The 23849-nt window shown below is 32.7% G+C and overlaps 1 protein-coding gene across 5 annotated transcripts in view; it reads right to left on the bottom strand.

Moving 5' to 3' along the window:
- The window catches only part of LOC140451479 (synaptotagmin 1-like), a 132337-nt gene that overhangs the window by 74067 nt on the left and 34421 nt on the right, over positions 1–23849 (bottom strand). For all 5 annotated transcript variants that reach the window (XM_072545301.1, XM_072545305.1, XM_072545306.1 and 2 more), the window contains exons 3-5: positions 14822–14914; positions 5223–5365; positions 5023–5118 (exon numbers count right to left, since the gene is read on the bottom strand). In XM_072545301.1, coding sequence (XP_072401402.1) covers positions 5023–5118; positions 5223–5365; positions 14822–14914 — 332 coding nt within the window. The remainder of the gene's footprint in view (positions 1–5022; positions 5119–5222; positions 5366–14821; positions 14915–23849) is intronic.

The raw sequence follows: 23849 nt of genomic DNA, 5'->3' as shown, positions 1-23849 counted from the left end.
ACTTCCAAGTTATCCTCTTTCACTAATTTTAATAGTTCTACTGGTATTTCATCTAATCCAGCTACCTTATTGTCTTTAGAGTTTTTGATAGCATATTCAATTTCATCTATTGTGATCTTCTGTCTCTCTAAAGGATTTAATTCTTGTATTTTCTGCATTTCACCTCCTTGGAAAAGTTCTCCTCCTCCCATCGTCTTAATTTCTCTGGTAAATCTATTAGTAGTACTCCTTTTTTGTCTTTTATGTATCCTTGCTGTCTATTTCGACCCATTCCCGTCACTTCTCTTATTTTTGTGTGCATATTTCTCATATCATATTTTGTTTCTAGTTCTTCTATCTCTTTACATTTTTTCATCAAATCGATTTCCTTAGCTGTTTTGATTTTTTCCTTAATTATTCGTTGTATTTCTTTATACTTCTGTGGATCTTTTCCTTTATATTTTCTTCTTTCTTTCATCTGTAATAGTATTTCTTCTGTCATCCTTTGTTTTTTAGCCTCTGAACTATGTTGTATCAAACTTTCTTGAGCTGGTTTCAGTAATGTGTTTTTTATTTTGGCTCTTGTTGTTTTTAATATATTTGCCTAGGTTGTTATTTGTTCTGAAAGCTGGTGTTATTCCCTTATTTTTTATGTCTTTGTCTACTTTTACTGATATCTTGCCTTTATATTTATTCAAGCAGAAAGTACATTGGTTTTATCTCTGTTGTTGGAAAGACTAATTTCAGGGCTTTCTTATGCAGTTTTTGGTTTTAAATTATATTTATTGTTTGTTTATTGTACCCATTGGTTATTTCTGTTTGTCTAGTGATATTCAGTTCTATCTCGAAGTTGTTTTTTGACATGGTAGTTTCTTTTATTCTGTGTAATATGCTATGGTAGGCTGCCGATTTATATTGTGTAGGATGGGATAATTAATTATGTATAGTCGTATCAGTATGGGTAGGTTTATCAAATACGGAGAACTCATGTTTATTTTCAAGTCGGATAATTTTTAAATCTCGAAAATGTATGGATTGATTATATTCTGTTTCCATTGTAAATTCAATATAACTATGGAGTGAATTAATATAAGATAAGAATTGGTCAAGTTGTCTGTTAGTTACTGTAAAGCATATCAGTATATCGTCCATATATCTCCACCATACCTAACTTTAAAATATGTGATATTTTGGATAGCAAGTGTTATATTAGTATAGAAAAAAGACGAATGTCTCAATAAGAAACAACACACGATATGATTACTGCTCAAAAAACTCTAGACGAGTTGCTTCAAAAGTTAGGGTAGTCATGATGATGATGGCACTTTTTTTTTGGTTTAATGATAAAAGTGGCTTTGGATAAATTGACAGCCACGATAATGTATTTGAATACTTGAATTTGTTAATGATGTATTGACCTACTGCATTTGTTAATAAAATAGTACTTCACCTAGAGATAAATTAAAAATATAATGTAAACATCAGTATCACAAGAATAAGTAGATTGATAAGAAACCATACCTTCGTTTGTTACATTCAAGGCCCTAACCAACTTAAAGTGAATATTTAAAACCAACAAGGGATTACATAATATAGTGACACTTTTCACGTTGATGTGCCTTTCATAGTGACTTTATTACAACACAAGACAGGCAACGGCTAGGAGGTAAATATATATCATAAGGATAGACAGAGGGAACAAAGCTAGAATTTTACATTCACATTACACATTCCATCCTAAATTTTTCTTTTAGTCCTTTTTAAATAACCCCAAAAAATTTGGTTAAGCCTAATATTACGACGAGAGATTTATAAAATAGAAGATTGACACTGAGGAAGAGGTATTTGTTCTTTTATTAGATTTTTCAATAGATACTTAATAACACATCATTAAATTATATGCAGCCAAACATCCAATGATTGATATCATCAGTGATACCATTACAATCGCAAAGTTCTGTTTTACTTAAATTAAATTTATGAAGGAGTCCGGCCCCGATATCTAGCAGATCATACAGCTTTAAATCGGTTCTAACAAATTTGTTAATTAGTGGTAGTTAAAATTAAAATTAAAATTTAATTTTTATACTGTTTGCAACTTAAAGTTAAATGTGACAGTGTACTGAAAATCGTAGAATTCTGTGAGTACAAAACTGCATTATTAATAACCTTAAAATCAGAAGTTTAAAAGGCAATATATTTTATCGATTTCAATTCAACTTATCGATTATCGACAACAACTTTTTGCTGGTTCTTGCTTCTAACAAGTAATTAGGCTAGGCTGCTGTTCAATTTTATTAAGTGGCCAGGTCCGGCTTCAGATCCTCTGTGCCAATGTACGTAAATTCTCAGCGGGAAGATGGATGAACCGGAATCAGCTACTACCTCACGAAATATACCCACTACGTCACATATATCTTACTCCAATGCATTAAACAGTTTCAAATATCCTTCAAAAGACCAAGGTATTATACTTTCAACCATACAAGGAATAAAAGTTTTCGAATATATAAAAGCTGTTGGATCAATAGTACAGCCCAAAAATGTTGTTTGGGCATCCAAAATAGCAAACAACTGCATCTGCATCTACCCCTACTCTAAATATGTAGTTGATCAATTTCTTAGCTCCCACAAATATATAAATATTGATGGTAACCAGATTGAAGTAAGAAGACATAACCCCTGCCCAGAGACTCATCATATCTAATGTATGTCCTACTATACCTAATAGCATAATTGAAGGGAAACTATGGGTATAAAATCCGCCTCCAACATGACGTTTCTACGAGTAGGCATGCAAGACTCAGAATACAGCCACGTACTTAGCTTTAGGAGGCAAATGTTCATAAGTCCTTTAGAAAATGCATCAATTCCTGACTCATTTCTAATCTCATTCGACAATACATCATATCGACTATACATTTTCATAGATGGTTTAAACTGCTCCAGATGCAAGATTGTCGGACATCACGATTCTGACTGTCCTTATTTATCATCATCAATAAACTCAATTAATCAAATGGAAACTGACTACCACGTGAATATACATAACTCTACCAATGAAAAATATAATCAGCTACAAGATCAACCACGAAACCAATACCAAGAAGATATCGAAACATTAATGGAACCAGAACCCAATACCATACAAAATCACGCATCAGCTACAAAGGACCAAACCACTTCCTCACAAACAAACAATGAATTACAAATCTTGAATCAACCAAAAATATTCCAAGATAATTCCTTAGTAATTGAAAGCGATAGAAAAACCACTGAAATTACTCCTGCAACTAAAAGACAAATATCCTCTCCTGAAATTCTTGAAAATGACCTACCTCCTCCCGATACTCAAAAACCTAAGAAAAAGCCTAAAACCCAAGAAGATATTCCAATTATTCTAAATCAAATTAAAGAAAAAATTGAAAATAGAAACCCTTCCTTTACACTTACTTTTCATGAAATATGTGATTTTCTGGCAAATTCCCTTCACTCAAAACATCCTGAACGCATTGTTAAAAATTATTCAAATGAAAGCCAAGAAATAAAAGAAATTTTAAACTTTATATATTCTCAAATACAAAATAAAACTTTAAAAAACAATATCACCAGATTGAAGAAGAAACTGCTTCTCAACAGTCCTTCTTCTACTGACGAAACTGACTAAGAATCAAGTTCTCAACAATAAATAGTTAACACATAAAAAGTTAATGGCCAGCACATTCATATTACAGTGGAACTCCAACGGTTATTTTACACATATAAAATCCATTAAGCTTCTTATTCAAATAATGTCCAAGTCAAGTAGGAACCAAACTCATCTTACCAAATAATAGAAAAAACCAAGTCATCATCAACCGACTCCGAATAGGACATACTTTCCTTACACACAAGCATATCTTCAACCAGGAGGCTGCTCCGATTGTTGAGTGTCCAGTGTACCAGAACGAAAGAATCGCGTGTGCCCTTAGTGATAATTTAAAACGTATACTAACGTCAAATTTACAGTCTTTATTAAGTTATCTTAAAATGACTAAACTATATACCAGATTGTAAAAAATATTTTTTTATGTAACAAGATGTATCTTACTGTTTGTGTATGTCCCCCCGCTAATAACCCTTAGTGGTTGATGCGGGTATATTTGTTTAAATAAATAAAAAAAATTATGAAGATAAATTGTATATCCAACAACATTGAATATACTCTACCCTTGGGATGACTTCTTGCAGCAAAAAGCGCAGTAGGTAAAACAGGGTGAATTTTTGTATAAAGGTTGTTACTTCTATTACAGAAAGCATTCCATTCAATTTCCCAGTTTTCTTTTAATTCTTGTTTACGCAGCGAGACTAAATCACTGCTACTAAGCCAGTTTTTTTGAAAGAGACTAAAATATTTCTTTTGAGTAGCTTTAGTTGATTTTCTAAAATTTTGACGATAATACTGTTTTTGTATATATGTTTATGAGAATTATTTAAAGTAGACAACGCAGATTTTGAATTCGATAGGATTACTATTTGTTGAAAAGACATTTTTTTCTCAATAGTCCACTCCAGAGCTTGATATATTTCAAACAGTTCTGCGGAATAAATGGATGTGTTCTTGATTTTTTTTGATATATACCGCACAACCAACTCCTAAAATGGATTTTGCCCCATCTGTGAAAATCCTATATGGCTTATCAAATTAGGCAAGTTGTTTCTGATTTTGAATGGCGTTGTTATAACCAAAAGTAGGGAAATTAACTTAGGTTTGGGAATAAAGAATATTGAAGTTAGATTGAAAGAAATTAGTTTCAGCTGGGATTTCTAAGTAGGAAGGAATATTAGGAAATGCTATAGCTAAAGTTGGAGAATTTTTGTTATGCCACCATTTGTCAACAAAGTTAGACACCGATATGTCGGATATTTTTTGCAATAGGTAGGTTTGGTTATTTCATTGAGATGATGGCACTTAAAGAAAAATATTTATTCGTTTTTTACTGTATCAAATAATTTGAGATATATTAAAATAAAAAAAATCATATAAAGGTTTAAATAGCATACCTTATACTGCAGCTTGCCTAGTTTCTGAACCTCAGGTTTTTCACCTTCATCTGGTTCTTCTGCGTTTTCTGTCAATTCGTCCATATCTGGTTGTACCTACGAAGAAGACATTCGTATAAAGTAATTTTATCAATATTAGTTAATAATAATAATAAGATATATTGTAAAAGATATTATTATTTAATAATTGTAATCCTCACCTTTTCTTTGTACGACGATCCCAATAACTGCACAGATTTTAAGTCTACTCCTTTCATGCCCTTTTTGCCATCCTTTGCTCTTCGCTTCCGGAAGCATCTTCTTATACAGCAGAAACATATTCCAAGAATAACCACAGAAACAGCTGCAAAAAAGAAATATTACATTACATATAATATGAAATTATTAACATATTTTTTATTAAAGCAGTATAAATACAACTCTTTATTTATAAAGTTCAACAAGCCTTGAGTTTCAGCCTAGGGCTAAATAGTTTACATTTTCCATTTCAATTACTATATATTTGCATATATTTAATATTTCTTATAGTCTTTGCATGTATTTCTGAACTACTTCCTTCCATTTATTTCCGTCCAATCATTTTTCTTTCCAACTGTCAATATATTAAGTCTTTTGCAAAATATTCTGCCCCTTTTATTATATTGTTCAATAATATTTTTAGTTCTTTCCCATTTGTCGTTAATAGTATTTTAATTCGTTTGCGAATGCTATATATTGATGACCTTTTTAACTTTCAGTAGACTCAGCTTGTCTAGCAAAGCAGTAGGAATTAATGACAATGACAGTCAATTCTAAAGCCAATCGGAAGCTTTTGAGTTTCTCCGGCTCTGTACCTTTTTTTGATAGTTACATTTTTATTATAAAGTAAAAGAAATATTCTATGAACAATTGAAAGAATCCCTAAAACATCCCAAAAAATAAGAAGTGGATATCCTGCTAGGAGATTTCAATGCCAAAGTAGGCAAAGGAGGTGTTGGCAATACTGTGGAAAACTTTGGACTAGGAACGCGAAATAATAGAGAAGACCGCCTTGTTTAGTTCTGCCAGGAAACGGAAAGTGCAATAATGAACACCTTTTTCTAATTACCACCTTAAATACTCTACACCTGGAAATCTCCAGCTGAGTGCCCAGAAAAAATAAATGACTAGAAACCAGATTGACTACAACATAATCAACAAATGATTTCAGAATTCCATAAAATCCGCAAAAACATATCCGGGAGCAGATGTTCCATCAGACTATAATCTTTTACTAGGACGTTTCAAACTCCACATGAAAAAAGTCCATAAAAGAAATAGCACAAAAACGTCCGGACATCTAGAAGTTGAAAGATAAAACCACAAAAGAAGAAGTCAAAGAGGAAATCAACAACAAAATAAACAGCATGATAATCTCAGATAATAATCCAAATAACATAAGTGTGGATGATATGTGGAATAAAATCAAAAATAACTGTAATTCAGTGGTAGATAATAAACTTAAACCAGAAAACAATATAAAGAAACAGCCATGGATGAGACAAGAAATATTAGAGCTAATAGAAGCATGAAGAAAACACAGAAATAAGAATGAGGAAAGGTACAAAGAAATAAACAAAATCATTAAGAAAAAGAATAAAGAAGCAAAAGAATCATGGCTACAAGATCAATGCATATAAATAGAATCCCTAGAACAGAAGCATAACTCTAACTTACATTAAGAGATCAAAAACTTAACGGGAGGAAACGGATCACGAAGTCATAACTTAATACTAGACGAGCACAACAATCTGCTCTACGAAAATGAGAGAATACTTGAGAGATGGAGGCAATACATGGCATACAGACAGAAGTCAGTGTTTCTGGATATTCAGGACCAGAAATAACGCTCAGTGAACTAACATATCCAATAAAAAGACTAAAAACCAACAATGCACCTGGACCTGATAACATACAAGCTGAAATATTGAAACTATTTGAAAACAACCAACTCAAACTCCTAACGAGTCTACTGAACAAAATCTATGAAACTGCAGAATTTCCTACAGATTGGCTAGTTTCAACCTTCATTCATCTCCCCAAAAAAGCAAATGCCACCAGATGCTTTTATTACAGAATTATAAGCTTAACGAGCCATGCACTCAAAATCCTTCTTTCTGTTATTCACTCTAGCATATATAGAAAACTTGAAGAAAACATTAGCAGTGTTCAGTTTGGGTTTAGAAGCGGACTGGGAACGTGAAAGGCTCTATTACCCTTACAAGTATTGATACAAAGAGCTCGAGACGTAAATTGCGAAGTCTACGCATGCTTTATGGACTTTGAAACAGCATTTGACAAGGTGCAACATCAAAAATTATTTCAGATACTAAAAGAATCTAGTATTGATGACAAAGATTTACGCCTAATTAAAAATTTATACTTACAGCAAAGGGCAACTGTACGAGTAGATAACGAAACCTCACAAGAATTCACGATAAAACGGGGAGTAAGTCAGGGCTGCATTTTTTCACCGACGTTGTTCAATATTTACTCGGAAATGCTGTTCAGGGAAGCTATTGATGGTTTAATAGAAGGTACAAAAATCAGTGGTGAAATCATAAACAATTTAAGATATTCGGACGATACAGTTTTGATTGCTGATAATGCGGGGGATCTGCAAACATTAATAGACCGTGTAGTGGAAGGCTGTGACAGATACGGCATGAAATTAAACTGTAAGTAGACCAAAATTCTTGTGGTAAGTAAAAACGACGTAATACAGCACCAATTCACAGCTAATAATGAACCCTTGAAAATAATTGACATACCTTGGATGCAGCCTAAATAAGAAATGGGACCACTCACAGGAAATAAGATGTCCGGAACATTGATAAAAGAACATGAGTCTTGAGATGCTATGTATTTTCTACCCTTTTACATGGGGTCGAAGCCTGGACCTTGACGGAGGCAACATCCAAAGATAAAAAGCCTTCGAAATGTGGTGCTACCGCCGCATGCTCAGAATTTTCTATATACATCATGTTACAAAAAACACCGTGATCCAAGGTATGAATAAAGATCTGGAAATTATGCATATCGTGAAAATCAGAAAGATGACATACTTAGGACATGTGATGCGCAATGATGCTCACAGTGGGCAGGACTGACTACCATACATCTATTTAGAGCAGCTGTCAACAAAGTTGTATGGACCAGCGTGATTACCAACATCCACAGAGGATAGGCACCAACAGAAGAAGAAAAACATAAAGGTACTGTAATTTCTTAGTTATTCATTAAGAAACTCTACTCTAAATATGGTCTTTCAGATACCCAGTACCCAGTAGAGAACCCAAAGTAGAGAATCCATTACTGAACCTTGGAATACTCTACATACAATGCTTTTGTGGATAGATTCACTATATTAATCTAACCATTTGTGTCCTTTCCCCAATTAAGATTGGAACCAATTCAAAGAAGTACCTCGACTTCCATAGAAATTTAGTTTTTTCATCAAAATGTCGTGATTTACACAATCAAAAGTTTTAGCTTAGTAACAAAAACAGTGTCAGTGTAAAGATTGTTGTTTAGTGCTTGGTAAACCTCATGTAGTACACAAAACATATCATCACTGGTACATGTATTAGCTAGAAAGTCAAAATTTTGTGATAAAATATTGTTTTCAACAAAAAAGGACAGAAGTCGGGTTTTTATAAGTCTTTGGACAATTTTGGATAGTACCAGTACTAAGGTAATAGGGATATAGCTACAGGCGTTAGATTTTTCACCACCCGTACGAAGAAGAATAATAACGGCTCTCTTTAGGTACTCAGGAAATTTACCTTTTTTGAAAGAATCATTGAGAATATATATAAAGATAACATAGCTATGGTAAAATGTAAAGGAAAACTATCGCAACCTATCAAATGTAAAACTGGCATTAGATAAGGAGATTCGCTGAGTCCATTAATATTTAATCTGATAATGGATGAAATTATAAAGAAAGTTAAAAAAAGAAGAGGATATAGAATGGGAGAAAAGAAAATAAGGATAATATGCCACGCCGACGACGCCATAATAACAGCCGAAAATGAAGATGACCTACAAAGATTAATTAAAGAATTCGAAGATACGGCGCTCATATACAACATGGAGATCTCAACGGAAAAAACTAAAACGATAGTGATATCAACGGAACCGAGACGATGTAAACTAGTTGTAAATAACAAAATAATAGAACTAGTGATGGAAACAAAACAAAAGTGGAAGAAGAAGTACAAAAACAAGTGAACATGGCAAACAGAGCAGCAGGATGTCTCAACAACACAATCTGGAGAAACAAATACCTCACAACGGAAACGAAAACTAGGATATATAAATCAACAATAAGACCGATAATGACGTACACAGCGGAAACAAGAGCAGATACGGCGAAAAAACAAAGACTACTGGAAATAACAGAAATGAAAATCTTACGAAAAATAACAAACCAAACTCTAAGAGACAGAATAAGAAGTAAGGAAATACGAGCGAGATGTGGTATAGAGGAAATAAACGCGTGGACCAAAAGAAGAAAAGTGGAATGGAATCAACACATCGAAAGAATGACAGAAAATAGAATAGCACGAATAGCAAGAGACAAATCGCCAAATGGAAGAAGATCATTGGGACGACCGAGGAAAAGATGGTCAGACAACGTCAATTGAGGCTAAAAACTGAAGTAAAACAGGCATCTTGCCTATTTATAAAGTAGGAAGAAGAAAAAAGAATCATTAATTAGTGAGACCAGGACTTCCAACACATTTTTTGGAAGATTTGAGAAAATTTTTATGAATAGTCCATTAGTACTACAGAAATATTTTCTTTTGATATTATTGATTGTTTGGATCAGTTCAGATTTATCAACTGGTCTTATAAAGAATGAATTCGAGACCTTTTTTGAATTGGAAATATAGGAAATCGGATCTTGTTGTGGCAAAATAGTTGATGTTATATTTTTATTCACATTAACGAAGTATTTATTTTGATTTTTAGGATTTGGAAGGAAAAATGTTTGAGCTGTGTTTTATTTCAAAATTCGTTTATTAAGGACTAAGCTCCTTTTGCTATGCTTTTAGAGCTTCCCAGACATTTCTGATAATACGCTTTTTTAGCTATTTTGATAAGTTTTAGATAAGTTTCTCTGTACTTGGTGATATATTTAGTGACAAAGACGTTGGTAATAAATTTTTTGATATACAGTAGTGAACGCACATTCTTAGCTGATATGCGAATACCTTTGGTATCCACATTTAGAGAATAAATAACCCAAAAAAAGTTCCAAGCTCATAAAAATATTGTTATATATGATTATAAAAGTCTCAATACACATTGCCTATTTAATAAATTTGGTTTAATACTGATGATATCGTAAAAATAAAATTCTAATAATGTTTATAAAGAACATATCCAACACCAGACACAATTTTTCGATCTTAATGTGCCGTCTTTTTTACTAAAAGTGAGTTAGAACTTTTACGTCGTATTTTTGAATTCTTTTAAAATAATTTTTCACTCCACATTCCTCCTTTGTAGAACCTTTTTCCGTAACGGTTCACCCTTTAAGTTAAATTATTTTGGTGTCAAGCAGACCGTATATTATTACCTTTTCTTTTTTTATTTATACGCTTCTATTTGTTCTTGACCACAGCTATAAATTTAATAGGGTTTAACAACGAAGAGAATTTACTTTTCCTTGAATTCGCTAAAAACAAGTCTTTATAGTTCCAAGTAATTTTTATTTCTACAAAAAGCAGTATTTTTCATTTGAATTCTTTAGATGCACGAATTTATGCTTTTCAGCTCTACTCTTTGATTTGTACTACTAACAAATACCTTTAACAATTTAATAAAAGGCTTTTGGAGACAATAACTAAACTGAAATGCGTTCTGGAACGATGTAACGGCACAATTATTAATCTTAAGTATAAAGGACGGATATTTAAACAGAGATCTATGCAAAGTTATAACATAATCAATCTAACATGATTTTTAACTTTTTCCATTTAATGTCAATTAGTATTCATGCTTTATGAAGCCTATCTATCAAAGCGTCCCCTCAAAATTTAAAACTGTTTGCTAATATGTTATCAATACAAGGGGTTTTCTTATTTTTTAGTGATTTAATGAGATCTATTTTCTGTATTGAAGGTGGGTATGTTAATTCGTATTGGTGGTTCTAATCTTCTATTATCTCTAGATGCGCTACTACATGGGATGTGTTTGTATTTGCTCTCTTAGCAGCTTATTCAATTTTTATTTTGTTATTTTTTTTTTAATAGAAGCACCGATAACGAAGGTAAAGGAACTAATAGAACCAAAACACATTGAAAAGCATACGTGGATTTACTAACTAAAAAAGCTCTATGCAGAGAACCACCAGAAACTACCCCAAATAAAGACTTTACTTTACTTTACTTAATCAGTAGACCCATTTGTACCTTTCGGTGTTGGGCCGTTTATAATACAATTCAATAAATTACAATATTTGACAGTCTTCTGAGGTGTCCTAGCTCTTAACGAACTTTCTCCATTCCTTCCTATTGGATGCCATCTGTGTTGCTTCCTGTCAAGTCTTACCCTTACTCTGCAGTATCTGCGAGATATCACTGTTTGAGTCTTTCTCTTCTGTTCTTTCCTATTGGTTTGGCGTCCCACACTCTTTTTACTTGTCTATTATTGTCCATCCGGGTTAGATGTCCGAACCATGCCAATTTTTTCTCCTTGATTGAGTCGAGTATCGGTTTAATTTTGAGTCTTTCTCTTATTTCTTCATTTCTGATTTTATCAGTTCTTTTTACTCCTATCGTTCTTCTCAGGTATTTCATCTCTGCTGCCTGAATTCTGCTCTGATGTGTTTTGTTTAATATCCAATTTTCTGCTCCATATGTCACTCTAGGTATATATATTGTTTTGTATATTGTCATCTTGGTCTTTGTTAATATTTCTTTGTTATTAAGGAATCCTCTATTTAGTGCTTGGAATAGTTTTTCTGTGCTTTCCATTCTGTTGTTAAGATCATCCTCGATGTCTCCTTTGTTGTTGATTACTGTTCCTAAGTATTTGTATGAATTTGTCTGTATTATTTTTTGTTGGTCTATCATTATTTCTATTTGATCTTCCGTCCCTTGTTTCCTTGATATTTTCATTATCCGAGTCTTCTCTTTGTTTACGTTTAAGTTGCATTTGCTTGCTTCTAGGTTCCATTTCTCTAAGTTGTATTTCAGTTTTTCTGCAGTTTTCGCAATTAATACTATGTCGTCTGCAAAAATACACATCTCAGCATTTATCATTTGCATTCTGTTCCAACCGATGCAGTATTTCTTGAATGCTTTCTTACATTCTTTCATTATCTCATCTATTACATTTATGAATAGCACTGGGCTGAGACTTCCCCCTTGTCTAAATCCTTGAGTTGTTTCAAATGGTTCTGACTGTATATTTAACATTCTTATAAATGAAGAACATAATATAAATGTACAGGAAGTTCTAAAAATACCTGAAGAACAGAAAAGCAGCAGGTAAAGACGAGAAACCAAAAGGATTACTGAAATATTGTAGAGCAGCAATGACTATGACACTACAACATGGCGGAAAAATGCTGCATTAAATAAAATGTGTCTAAAGTATCCAAAAAATGTTATAAGTGCTTTAACTTGTATAAAATGTAATAGTTTTTACCATCCTGGTTGTGCAAAATCTTTAAATCATGTGAAATACATTTATATAAAAGTGACATTGTTTGTTGTGAACTAGAGGATTTCATATCTAAGGATAGAGGATTAACCTTAAATTGGGCGATGATTGTCTAAATGCTATTCAGCAGGTTCCGATTGACAATAAGGTAGATACAAAAATATTTAATTATATTATTAAACAAAAAGACCTTATTATTAATGGTCGGCATCAACAAATAAAGGTATTAACAGACCAAATCAACTTTTTATATCCCAATAAAAAAGGAAATCCCATGTTTATCAATGAAGATAAAAGACCTGACGATAAATAAGTATTTGCCCAAAGCAACAAATTACAAAATATTCATACAGAAAACCATAACAGCGTTGCCAAAGGTTCTTAAAAATCTCAAATTACTATAAAACAAACTTCCAGTGCTATTTTAGAAGCTGAAACTGTTGCAAAATGTAACAAGTATATTAGTTTAAACCAAGATATAATACCTGAGTCAAAAAAAAACTCATTGGCAAACTGTTTCTCGAAAAAAGTCCAGAAGAAAAGTCACGATTGGAAATAATGAAGATATAAAAATAAATGGTGTACAATTTAAAGGTGTTCCTAAATATACGGACTTGCATGTTTATAGGCTAGATCCATCAATGTCTAATGAAAATTTATTGAAACTAATACAGAACCATTTTCCCGAGGCTATGAGTAGCCGTTTGAAGTTCCCAGACCAGTATTCGTGCTTTAAAGTGAGTATTTATAACCAACATTTTGAGAAAGCTATGGACCCTAGCATATGGTCCCAAGGTGCATATGTGTGGCGTTTTTTAGTGAAAAAAATGCCTTTACTTCAAATAGTATAAATTAATCTCAAAAGTTCGTGAAAAATGGAAGATCCTGAACAGATGCAATATTCGTTAAAAAGCAAATTACTGGGAAATCACTAGAATATACTAGACCAGCATTTTTATGTCTTGTGAGTAAGGCTTAAAGATGTAATCCATCTTCTCTATAATAGAGTTCTCAAAAAAAAGAGAATACAGAATGGAAAACAAAGAAATAAAAATATTCTGTTACACAGACGACGCCATATTGATAGCCCAAGATAAAGATATTCTGCAATGACTGGTCCACAGTGTCTTAATAACCACTATATGACAAAACAGACACATTAACACTGAGATGAAGTGAAGAATTTATAAAGCCAATGTAAGACCAATAATGACATATGCCTCAGAAACAAGGGCTACTGGAAACGACAGAGATGGGAGTACTGAGAAGAGTTACAAGAAATACGCTTAGAGATCGAAAGGGAAGTGAAGACATTAGAAGAAAATGTAATGCACAGTGTATAAATGAATAAGTACGCTAGTAGCGATGTCTATATGAAGCAAATTTTTCGAGGGTAAAGCGTAGATGTATTATCGGAATAAAACGTTATTCCTAGCATCGTCCAATAGCTTCCAGTAAGCTTTTATTTGCAGCTCACCTAATTCTCCATCGAAAGAGAAGTCTTCTTACGTTTCTTTGCTTCATACAGAAGTAGCTATAGTTAGAGCTTACTACAACGGCCAAATCGTTGAGAGCATTTCATTTCAGTTCAGCTACAAGTGCTCCTGATGAGAGGTGAATATTTCGAATTGCATGTAGAGCAATAGTGGAGCTTGAATTAAACTAAAATGCAATCGTCTACTTTCCTTTTTAGAATTTTTTTATTCAATTATTCTCGAAATCACTTTTCTATTTTTGGATTTCAACAGCTATCCCTCTGAAGGTTTCAGAACCTTCAAAAACCTATCTGAGATTTTTACGCGAAATCGATGATTTTTTAACAAATATACTGGAGTGTATCATTGTCGGTGATTATGACTTTACTGTATATATTTTTGTGTGTTGCTTGTGTGCTTTTATATCTGTATCTGAACATAAACCATAGTGTGTGCTTATGCCAATCTTTTTGTTTTTGATTAGTTACATCTTAGCTACATGAAAAATATAATTAAAGAGCCCGTATTTAAGCAAGCGTAAAATAGGCGTTTCATTCAACATAAAACTATTGTAAACAAATTGATAACGCTAGTTTTAATTCCTTAAAATAGAAGTACAGATAACTTACCGATAAGAATTGTTACTAATACCCATGTATCGATCCCTTCCTTATTAGCGTAATGGACGATGTTCGATATCAGCGTATCATTACTTGGTTTCACTGGAAAATAAATCAATAAATGATTATAATCTGCACAAGAAAACAGTGCCCCTATTACAGAGTACTGGAATAGGGGGTACCACTTCAGTTCGTGCCTACACTGACTTTCGTCAAGCATTTTGTGCCTAGGTGAATGGTACGTGTTGTAGTATGATATGAGACATGATTTTCTAATTATTAACTTATTTTTTATGATAATTACGGTAAATGACTTGTATGTAATGTAAATACATGCATGGTTCATTCTAATTATCTGATTTACATGGACGCGGCCTCAAGGGATTGATAAGAAATGTTAGGTTGATTCTTTATTTCAGCAGGTAATAAAAAAAATAGTTAATATGTTTTTATAAAACATGTACATATGTACATTTGTGCACGATAAGTAGGATTGCTGACGTTCGATATTATCTATAATATAAGTAATTAAATTAACATTAAAAACGAAAGTAAAAAGAATATGTGGAAGGGGCAATAAAAGTGGTTATGAATCTACAGAAGAACTCTTTTTTTTCGTAAAGTAAAACAATGCAATGATCACCAATGAGACAAATGAAAGAGAAAAGAGAATGAAAATTTTTTGTAATTATTGGTCTACATGTTTCTTATGTACGCGCCTTGATCCACAGAGATTTGACATCTTTACCAGTAGAATTCTATCCAGTGGGAAGCTTTTTCATTTTAAATATCTACGGATTTTCTTTAAAAGACTTAAATAGTTTTAAATACGTAAGAAGTTGAGGTCTAGTCTTCTTCTTCTTCCTCTTCTTGTAGTTCCTTCTCCTATCGGAGGTTGGCTTTCATCATAGCTATCCGTACCTTATTGGCGGCTGCTCTGAAAAGATCTACTGAGCTGCAACTATACCACTGTCTTAGGTTTCTTAGCCAAGAAATTCTTCATCTTCCTATGGATCTTTTACCCTTGATTTTTTTCGGTCCTGTTTGTTGCTGTGATTCTTCTTGTATCATTCTATCATCGTCGAACAGTTTCATTATGTATTCTTGCCAAAATCTTAGTTTATCTTTGATGTCTGCAATGTATTTACCATAATCATCTTTGAGCATCCCCTAGTGTGCTCGCTTTTTGGTATTTGTTAGTGCTTTATTTTTTTATGCATATTAAAGCTGTCGTATTTTTTATCATACTCTTCTATTTCTATGCATTGATCTGTTAACCACTTGTACTTGGCCTTTTTTATCTCTACTTTAATTCTACTTTGTAGTTGTTATCTAGTCTACCTGATTTTAAATTTTTTGTAATGAAATATTATATGCAAAACCTATCCCAACTAACGTTTGAAAAGCATCTGTGTGCATGGCCAAAGCATTGTTCCAAACTGAAAGGAAAGATTGCAATATAATATTGTTTATTTGGAAATGGTAATCATATTGTGGTTGAAAGATACTAAAACAACATCAGATAATTTAAAATAATTCAAAATATATAGCAAAAATAACATTCAGGCTAAAATTTAAAAAATAACAGGGTCTATACCACTCGAACCTTGCTTATGTGGGACTATATATGCGAAAGGAGCTTTGAGTTTAGAGAATTAGCAAAATTTGGGAGTATAACAGTTTTTTTGTGCACAAATGTACCAAAAATATTTATTTAAAAAATACACTGCACCTTAAAACCCATTTTAAAGAATTCTTTTTCATATATTCGAATGTCATTTTAATTGCTTCAATTTAGTTTCGTTATCATGCACGGCGTTTAATCTTGAGGCTTGATTGCCATTTGAAGCCACGAATCAATACCCAACATGCAAAGTTGAGTGTGGTGTGTTGTATTGTTGTGCTAAAACGTATAAGTGGTATTCGGATTCTTGCGGTACTAGACATTTACTAAATTTGTAAATGAAACAAAAGAAAAAGCTAATATCTAATAATACCTAATTTTTTATACTACGTTAGTGATTTGCCGATATCAATATGTTAAAAATTATAAAAATATTAACGATAAATAAATTAAATAAATTAAACTTAACTTGCGTGCATAGAAATCAGCACACTTTAAACTTTTGATTTTAACTGTATTTTTTTCAGAAACTATTACTCGGATTAAAAAGTGGGGATGGCCTATTAAAAAGATAATTTAATATACTTTAATATGGGTATAAATTTGTGAAAATTTATATTGACTTTCGTCAAAATAATTACTTCGGAGAAAATGAACTAAAACTCATAGCTCTTTTATTTTAAATAGGTACTGTGTCAAAATTTATAAATCACAGTCTTGAAATAAGTAATTTATAAAGGGCGGATTATATGTATGAAAATATATGAAAATATGTACATATACAGGGTGGTCCTTAAGTAATTGTACAAAAAGAAACAGTAGATTCTACACTTCAAAATATTACGATTTAAGCCAAATTGCTTTAATAAAATGTTGATATTAAGAAAGATACAGGGTGTTAAAGTGGAAATTTAAAATTTTATTTTTCGCTATAATTTTTAAGTTTATAAATATTTTTGGACAAAAATTTAGAACTGGGTACTTTTAAATATGAGAAATTATAATTTGATGAACACTTTAATGTAACTGATAGAGGGCGCCACTTAGGTCACATATGTGGTATAAATTTGTAGGTACTTAACTTTTTTGCTCTTTAAGTTACCTGTATTTGGGATAAAAAATATTAAAGATACATTATTTTAACAAAAAAAGGTATACTTATTAATAACTTCAAAACTCAACAGTTTTCGAGATCGCATTTTAAAAATCAGCTGCATAATTAATACTTAAAAGACAAAAACATTAATACTTCTGAATTTTGATATAAAATACATTTAACGTTAATATTTAACGAAATATTAAATAAAATAAATAGATCAGCTGGATAATTAATAACAGGATTTGACATTATAACAGAATAATAGTAGCAGAGTAATAGAAGTAAGTGTTCGATATGTCCATCATTTTCTTTAATTAATTTGTCAATATATTCCATAAAAGATCGTCTCATATTAAATAGTATCATTGGTTCTAAAGAAACTGCTGCAGTATTTATTTCTTCCCATAGTTGGTTGCGAATGTTTATGGGATTCTTATAGACACGTTGTTTTAATGCGCCCCATATACCAAAATCAAGTGGATTAAATTATGGGCTACGTGGTGGCTATAATGTATAATGGATGAATATATTATTTTGGATACATATCCAAATCTTATGGTATATTATGGAACTACATTTTATTTGTCGCAGAAGTTAAATAATGTATTAAACTGTGATGTATCTCGTTCATTGGTTACTTATATACACACGGAATAACCTGTTGATGACATTACTTATTTATATGATTACGTTACAGCTTACGAGTAACTATAATTACATCTCGAACAAATGGACTATTATGATTTACTTACGAACTAATATTATGCTGAAATAAATTGCCTGTGTGTTTACTCCATTTATAACAACATCGGTTATTACGACAACGATGATGTTTTTTTAAAAATGCTGAGTCTTTCAGGCTGGATTTGTAGCAAAAGTATTATGAAACAGGACACATATGTGTTATTCAATACCTGTGCTCTAGTTTCTATTTGTTCTAATAAAAATGGGTAAACAATTTACGTAGTGAATAATAAGTATTCTTTTCGGATTTTATATGAATTAAATAATAACCTATATCAATATATCACCACATTGCCAAGGAATATGACTACCACGACCAATCCAACGTTCAGAAAAGTTGTATTTAAGTATGTTATAACTGCCTTCTCTTTAGAATGTGGTGGTGTACCATCTTACATAAACCAGATATTTTGAGTTTTTAGCATTTTACAATAGAGAAAAAGTAATACAACGCCATTATAGAAACTTAAGAAGCGATAGCAAAGGGAAATTGTAAACATGATGACGGCCAACGTCTGAATACGGACACGGCACCTAAAGAAGAAGATGAAATAGCTTTTCTCCAATAAGACATTTAGCACCCATAACAAAGCACTTTGTGATGTAACATTATCATCTTTGAGTTGTTTTAATAAGAATAAACTATGAATTATGCTTATCTACAGGTATTCAGTGCTTTACCGCACAAATATCAAACTAAGAATTATTGTGCAGCTGACTTATAAAATGCATTTATCTCGAAAACGGTTGAATTTTCAGGTTACTAACAAGTATATGTTTTCTTTGTAAAAATAATGTATCTTTAATATTATTTAACACAAATAGAGCTAACTTAAAGAGCAAAAAATTAAGCGCAAATTTATGCCACATATGCGGCATATGTGGCGCCCTTTATTAGTTACATTAAAGTAAGTATAAAATTATAATTTATCCTACTCAAAAGTATTCAACTATAAATTTTTGTCCAAAAATATTTACAAACGTGAAAGTTATAGCGAAAAATAAAATTTTAAATTTCCACTTTAACACCCTGTATCTTTCTTAATATCAACATTTTATTAAAGCAAGTTGGTTTAAATCCTAATATTTTAAAGTGCAGAATCTACGGTTTCTGTTTGTACAATTACTTAAGGACCACCCTGTATATGTAAAGATAAATGATATAAAATGAGTTAAAAACAAACAACATTAATAAACAGCAACTTAATATACATAATATATATTATGTATATTTATATTTATTTAGTTATCGCTGAAACTTCGGCCTATTTTGAAGAGCTCGAGCAAAAGTACTATTCGGATGGGATAAAAAAATTGGAACATCGTCTTACTAAGTGTATTGAGCTAAAAGGGGACTATGTTGAGAAATAAATAGATTTAATTCCAAAAAACTTGTTTTTTCTATCAAAGGCTAGTTTTATATCAATCCACCCTCGTAATAACTTCTTATTATCGTTATAAACATCAAATAAACACTTTTCTATGTTATCGGTTGCTACGCATATGAATGATAAGCAATCCATAACAAAATTTATACTCATATTAAAGCGTATTACATTATCTTTCAAATATCCTTTGAATCTTTTTTGATCCAAGTAATTTGTTACTGAACAAAATAGAGTTCAACTCAAAAGTTTAATGTGGGCCGATTTCTATGCACGTATGACGGGCAGTGAACCCAAAAAGTTACAGTGTAGAAAATACTAGCTAATAAAAGAAGCAGAGGTTTATCACCTACACAATTGACAGCCGACGTCAAATATATCGCTGGAAATTAGCTGCAGGAAGCTTAAGACCGTCAGAACTGGAAGAAATTAGGGGACGCCTAGTTTCATTTTGAATGCAGAAGGCTAAATGATGTTAATACCATAAAATGTCAGTATAAATACTCTAAGTGTTTATTTTGTTATGTTTTCTTCCGTTTTATCTAACCAATGATTTTTTTGTAATCGCTGTTCTCTATCTCTATCCCCAAAAATAACCTTTTCTTCGTAATCTTTAAAAAGTCAACCAAAGTAAAATTCTATATGCTCTAACGTATGTAGAATAAATCACCTCATCAAATACATTTACGAGCATGCTACAGCTTGTGTAAGACTTAAAGTACTCTGGGACCTTTCGTACTAAAAGAGGCGTTCGGCAAGGAAACATATCTCCCAAATTGTTTAAAACTTTGCTAAATGTAAATGTAAAATAATAGATTGAAAGGAAAAGGGCATCAATGTACATGGGAAATTTTTAAATAATCTTAAGTTTGCTGATGACATCGTTCTCATTGCGTATAAGTTTTTTTGTTGGATATTTATGTTATTGACAATTTATTTAAATGTTCTTCTATGAAACAAGGCGGATTTTCGTTTTTGTTTTCTATAACCAGTGGATTTTTCCTTTTACCATTCATATTACAAAAAAGAAGAAGCGTCACTCGATGTCTAGCTGATTTTTTGGTACATTTAATAACACTATTGAAAGCAAAAGTTTTGTTAGCATTAAAAGGTAACTATAAATACAAAAAAGCTGAGATGCCCAGCAAAAAATTAGTATTTATTTCAATGTCAAACGTAACCGAAGAAATAGTAGAAAAAATACTCATATCTGTGAAATATACATAAAAGAACTGATGATAATAACAGGATCATCATCATTCAATCTTCACTTATCCACTGCTGGACATAGATCTCCCTCATAATTTTCCATCTATTTCGATCTTGTGCCTCTTGCATCCAATTCCTATGACAACGTTTTAGATCGTCAGTCCAACGTGTTGGTGGACGACCTCTACTTCGGTAGGCATCATCTCTTGGTCTCCATTCCAGTATCCGCTTTGTCCATCTATTGTCAGTCATTCGAGCCACGTGACCTGCCCAGTTCCATTTTAGTGTTGCTACTCTCTCTACTGCATCAGCCACTCCTGTTCTTTGTCGTAGCTGGCGATTTGGGATCTTGTCTCGTAGTGAAACGCCCAACATAGCACGCTCCATCGCCCTTTGACACACACGGATCTTTTGAACTGTTCTCCTTGTCATGGTCAACGTTTCGGCACCGTAAGTTGACACTGGCAAAACACACTGATTAAACGTTTTTCTTTTAAGGCATATTGGTATATCAGACGATTTGAAAATATGGTTCAGCTTGCCGAAAGCTGCCCAAGTCAGTCTTATACGACGGAGAAGCTCAACGGTTTGGTTATCTTTTCCTATGCGAATCTCATGACCTAGGTATTTATAGGCCATTACCTGGTCTATGGATCTTGTTCCTACGCATATATCTTCGCTGACTACAAGATTTGTCATCATCTGGGTTTTAGATATATTTATTTTCAATCCCCCTTCTAGCGAGGAAAGGTAGAGCTGATTTAAAAGTTCTTTGGCCTCATCTATCCTATCAGCTATTAGTACAATATCATCTGCAAACCTTAGATGGCTAAGCTTTTCTCCGTTTATGTTTATGCCCTTGAGCATAAACATAAGCCTATGAGCTACGCTCTCCAAAAGCGTAGTGAACAGTTTCGGCGATATGGTGTCCCCCTGGCGTACTCCACGTTGTATCGGGAATTTCTGGGTTTGACGATCACCCACTCTAACACTGGCTGTTGCGTTTTGGTATATATGTTTAATTATATTTATATACCGATAGTCAATTCGGCATTCTGTCAAGGCTTCCAACATTTTTTGTTGATTTACGGTGTCGAATGCCTTTTCATAGTCGACAAATATTAAAGCTAGTGGTTTATTAAATTCAGTGCATTTTGACGTGACAACGTCTTAAATTAGGTTGTGGCTCGGAGTCATTCATGAAAAAGTGTAACGCCCGCTCACGTCTGTTACGATGAGTCACCGAACGAGAGAGAGGCCCGCCGGACCGGCGAATGCCTTGCGTCTCTCTCCCACTCAAACATGATCGGTCCGCTGCACGCGCAGCACTAGAGAATTAGGCGCGTTGAATCGGTGCGTGCTTGTCTCTGTCTTTCTCGAGCGTTCTTGGCGTTCAAGACACATTACAGCAGAAACACTTCCTTTCATTTCATATTTCTCCTATCATCGTCTTATCTTCAACAAAATCACTCAAATAGAAATTAGTTAAGTTTAAGTTTACATGTACAATGTTTTAGTAAACAAAATATATTTCTATAGTTAAAATTTGTGCAATTCTTATTTTCATTCAATTCCTTGTTCCTATTGTGCAATTTAATAATATTCATATCAATAAATATTCTACCGAGAAAAAGACGTTGTCACGTAAAATCTTCGCCCGTAAAACCGACTTTACAGGCAACCGATTTTTTTCTATAAGATTTTTTATTACCAGTAGGTGATCGTTTGTTCTATAGCCTGTTCTAAAACCCGCCTGTTCTATGGGCTGATAAAATTCCAATTTATTTTCTAGTCGTTTCGTAATTATTTTTGTAAATAGTTTATAAATATGTGAAAGTAGACTTATGGGCCTGTAATTCCTGAGGTCGGTAGCATCCCCTTTTTTATGAAGTATGATAATTTCTGCGTTATACCACTGGGTTGGTGTTATTGCTTCCTGCAAACATCTAGTGAATAGTTTGGCAAGGACCTGCCATAATCTTTTTCCAGCCACCTTCAAGGCATCTGCCACTATTTCATCTCCTCCGGGGGACTTATTGTTTTTCATTTCTTGCACTGACCTTCGAACTTCATTGGGTGTTACGTCCGGTAAAATTTCAGATCCCTGATTGATTATCTTTGGTAATGATCCACTCCGGTTACATTGCTGTTCTTTGTATAGTTGTCTATAAAAACTCTCTATCGTATTCATAATTTGAATTCTATCCTCAATGATTTGCCCCTGGACGTTAATTTGTGGACGTTTTTTCTTCCAATGGACATGCTCTGTCTGAGTACTTTCAAGCTTTTGTTTTCTTCTATTACTCTAGTTATTTCCATCGTATTGTATCGTCTCAGATCTTTTCTAACTTCCTTTTTAATTTTCTTATTCAAAATTCTTAGTTCATTTTGGTTATGATCCTGATTTTCCCTAAGTTTTCTTCTTTCCTCTAGAAGATGTTTTGTGTTATGGCTTAATTTTTTGTTATTATTTTCAGGACGAGGACAGTATTTCTTTTCAGCTTCTTTCAATATTTGGGTAATATTATTGTTAATTTCATTGATGCTGATATTCTCTAAGTCGTGTGTATCCAAACTAGTCTTAATATTTTGTTCGTAAAGTGTTATATCTTCTGGGAACAGCCACCTTCCACTTTTCTTTTTGAGGATCATTTTTGTTCTTTCAACTTCAGTGTTAAAAGTGGTTTTTGCTCTAATCAATCTCATTTTTTGTTCTTTGGTTCGGACTCTTCCATGTCCACTTACGTTGGGGTTGAAGGTTGAGGTAAGAAGTCAAGAAGCCTGTTACCTCTCTCATTTCTCTCACCAAATCCAAAGTTTCCCATAGCAGATTCTGCATCATCTTGTTTGAATCCCAATTTGGCGTTAAAATCTCCAATTATCAATGTGTAATGTGTTTTTGAAGTTTGTATAGCTGCTCTGATATCTTCATAAAATTGATCAACTTTCTCATCCGGGTGACTCGTAGTTGGTGCG

The sequence above is a fragment of the Diabrotica undecimpunctata genome, chromosome 9 (assembly GCF_040954645.1).
Source record: "Diabrotica undecimpunctata isolate CICGRU chromosome 9, icDiaUnde3, whole genome shotgun sequence".
NCBI lineage: Eukaryota > Metazoa > Arthropoda > Insecta > Coleoptera > Chrysomelidae > Diabrotica > Diabrotica undecimpunctata.
This window is presented reverse-complemented; position numbering and strand designations above follow the sequence as displayed.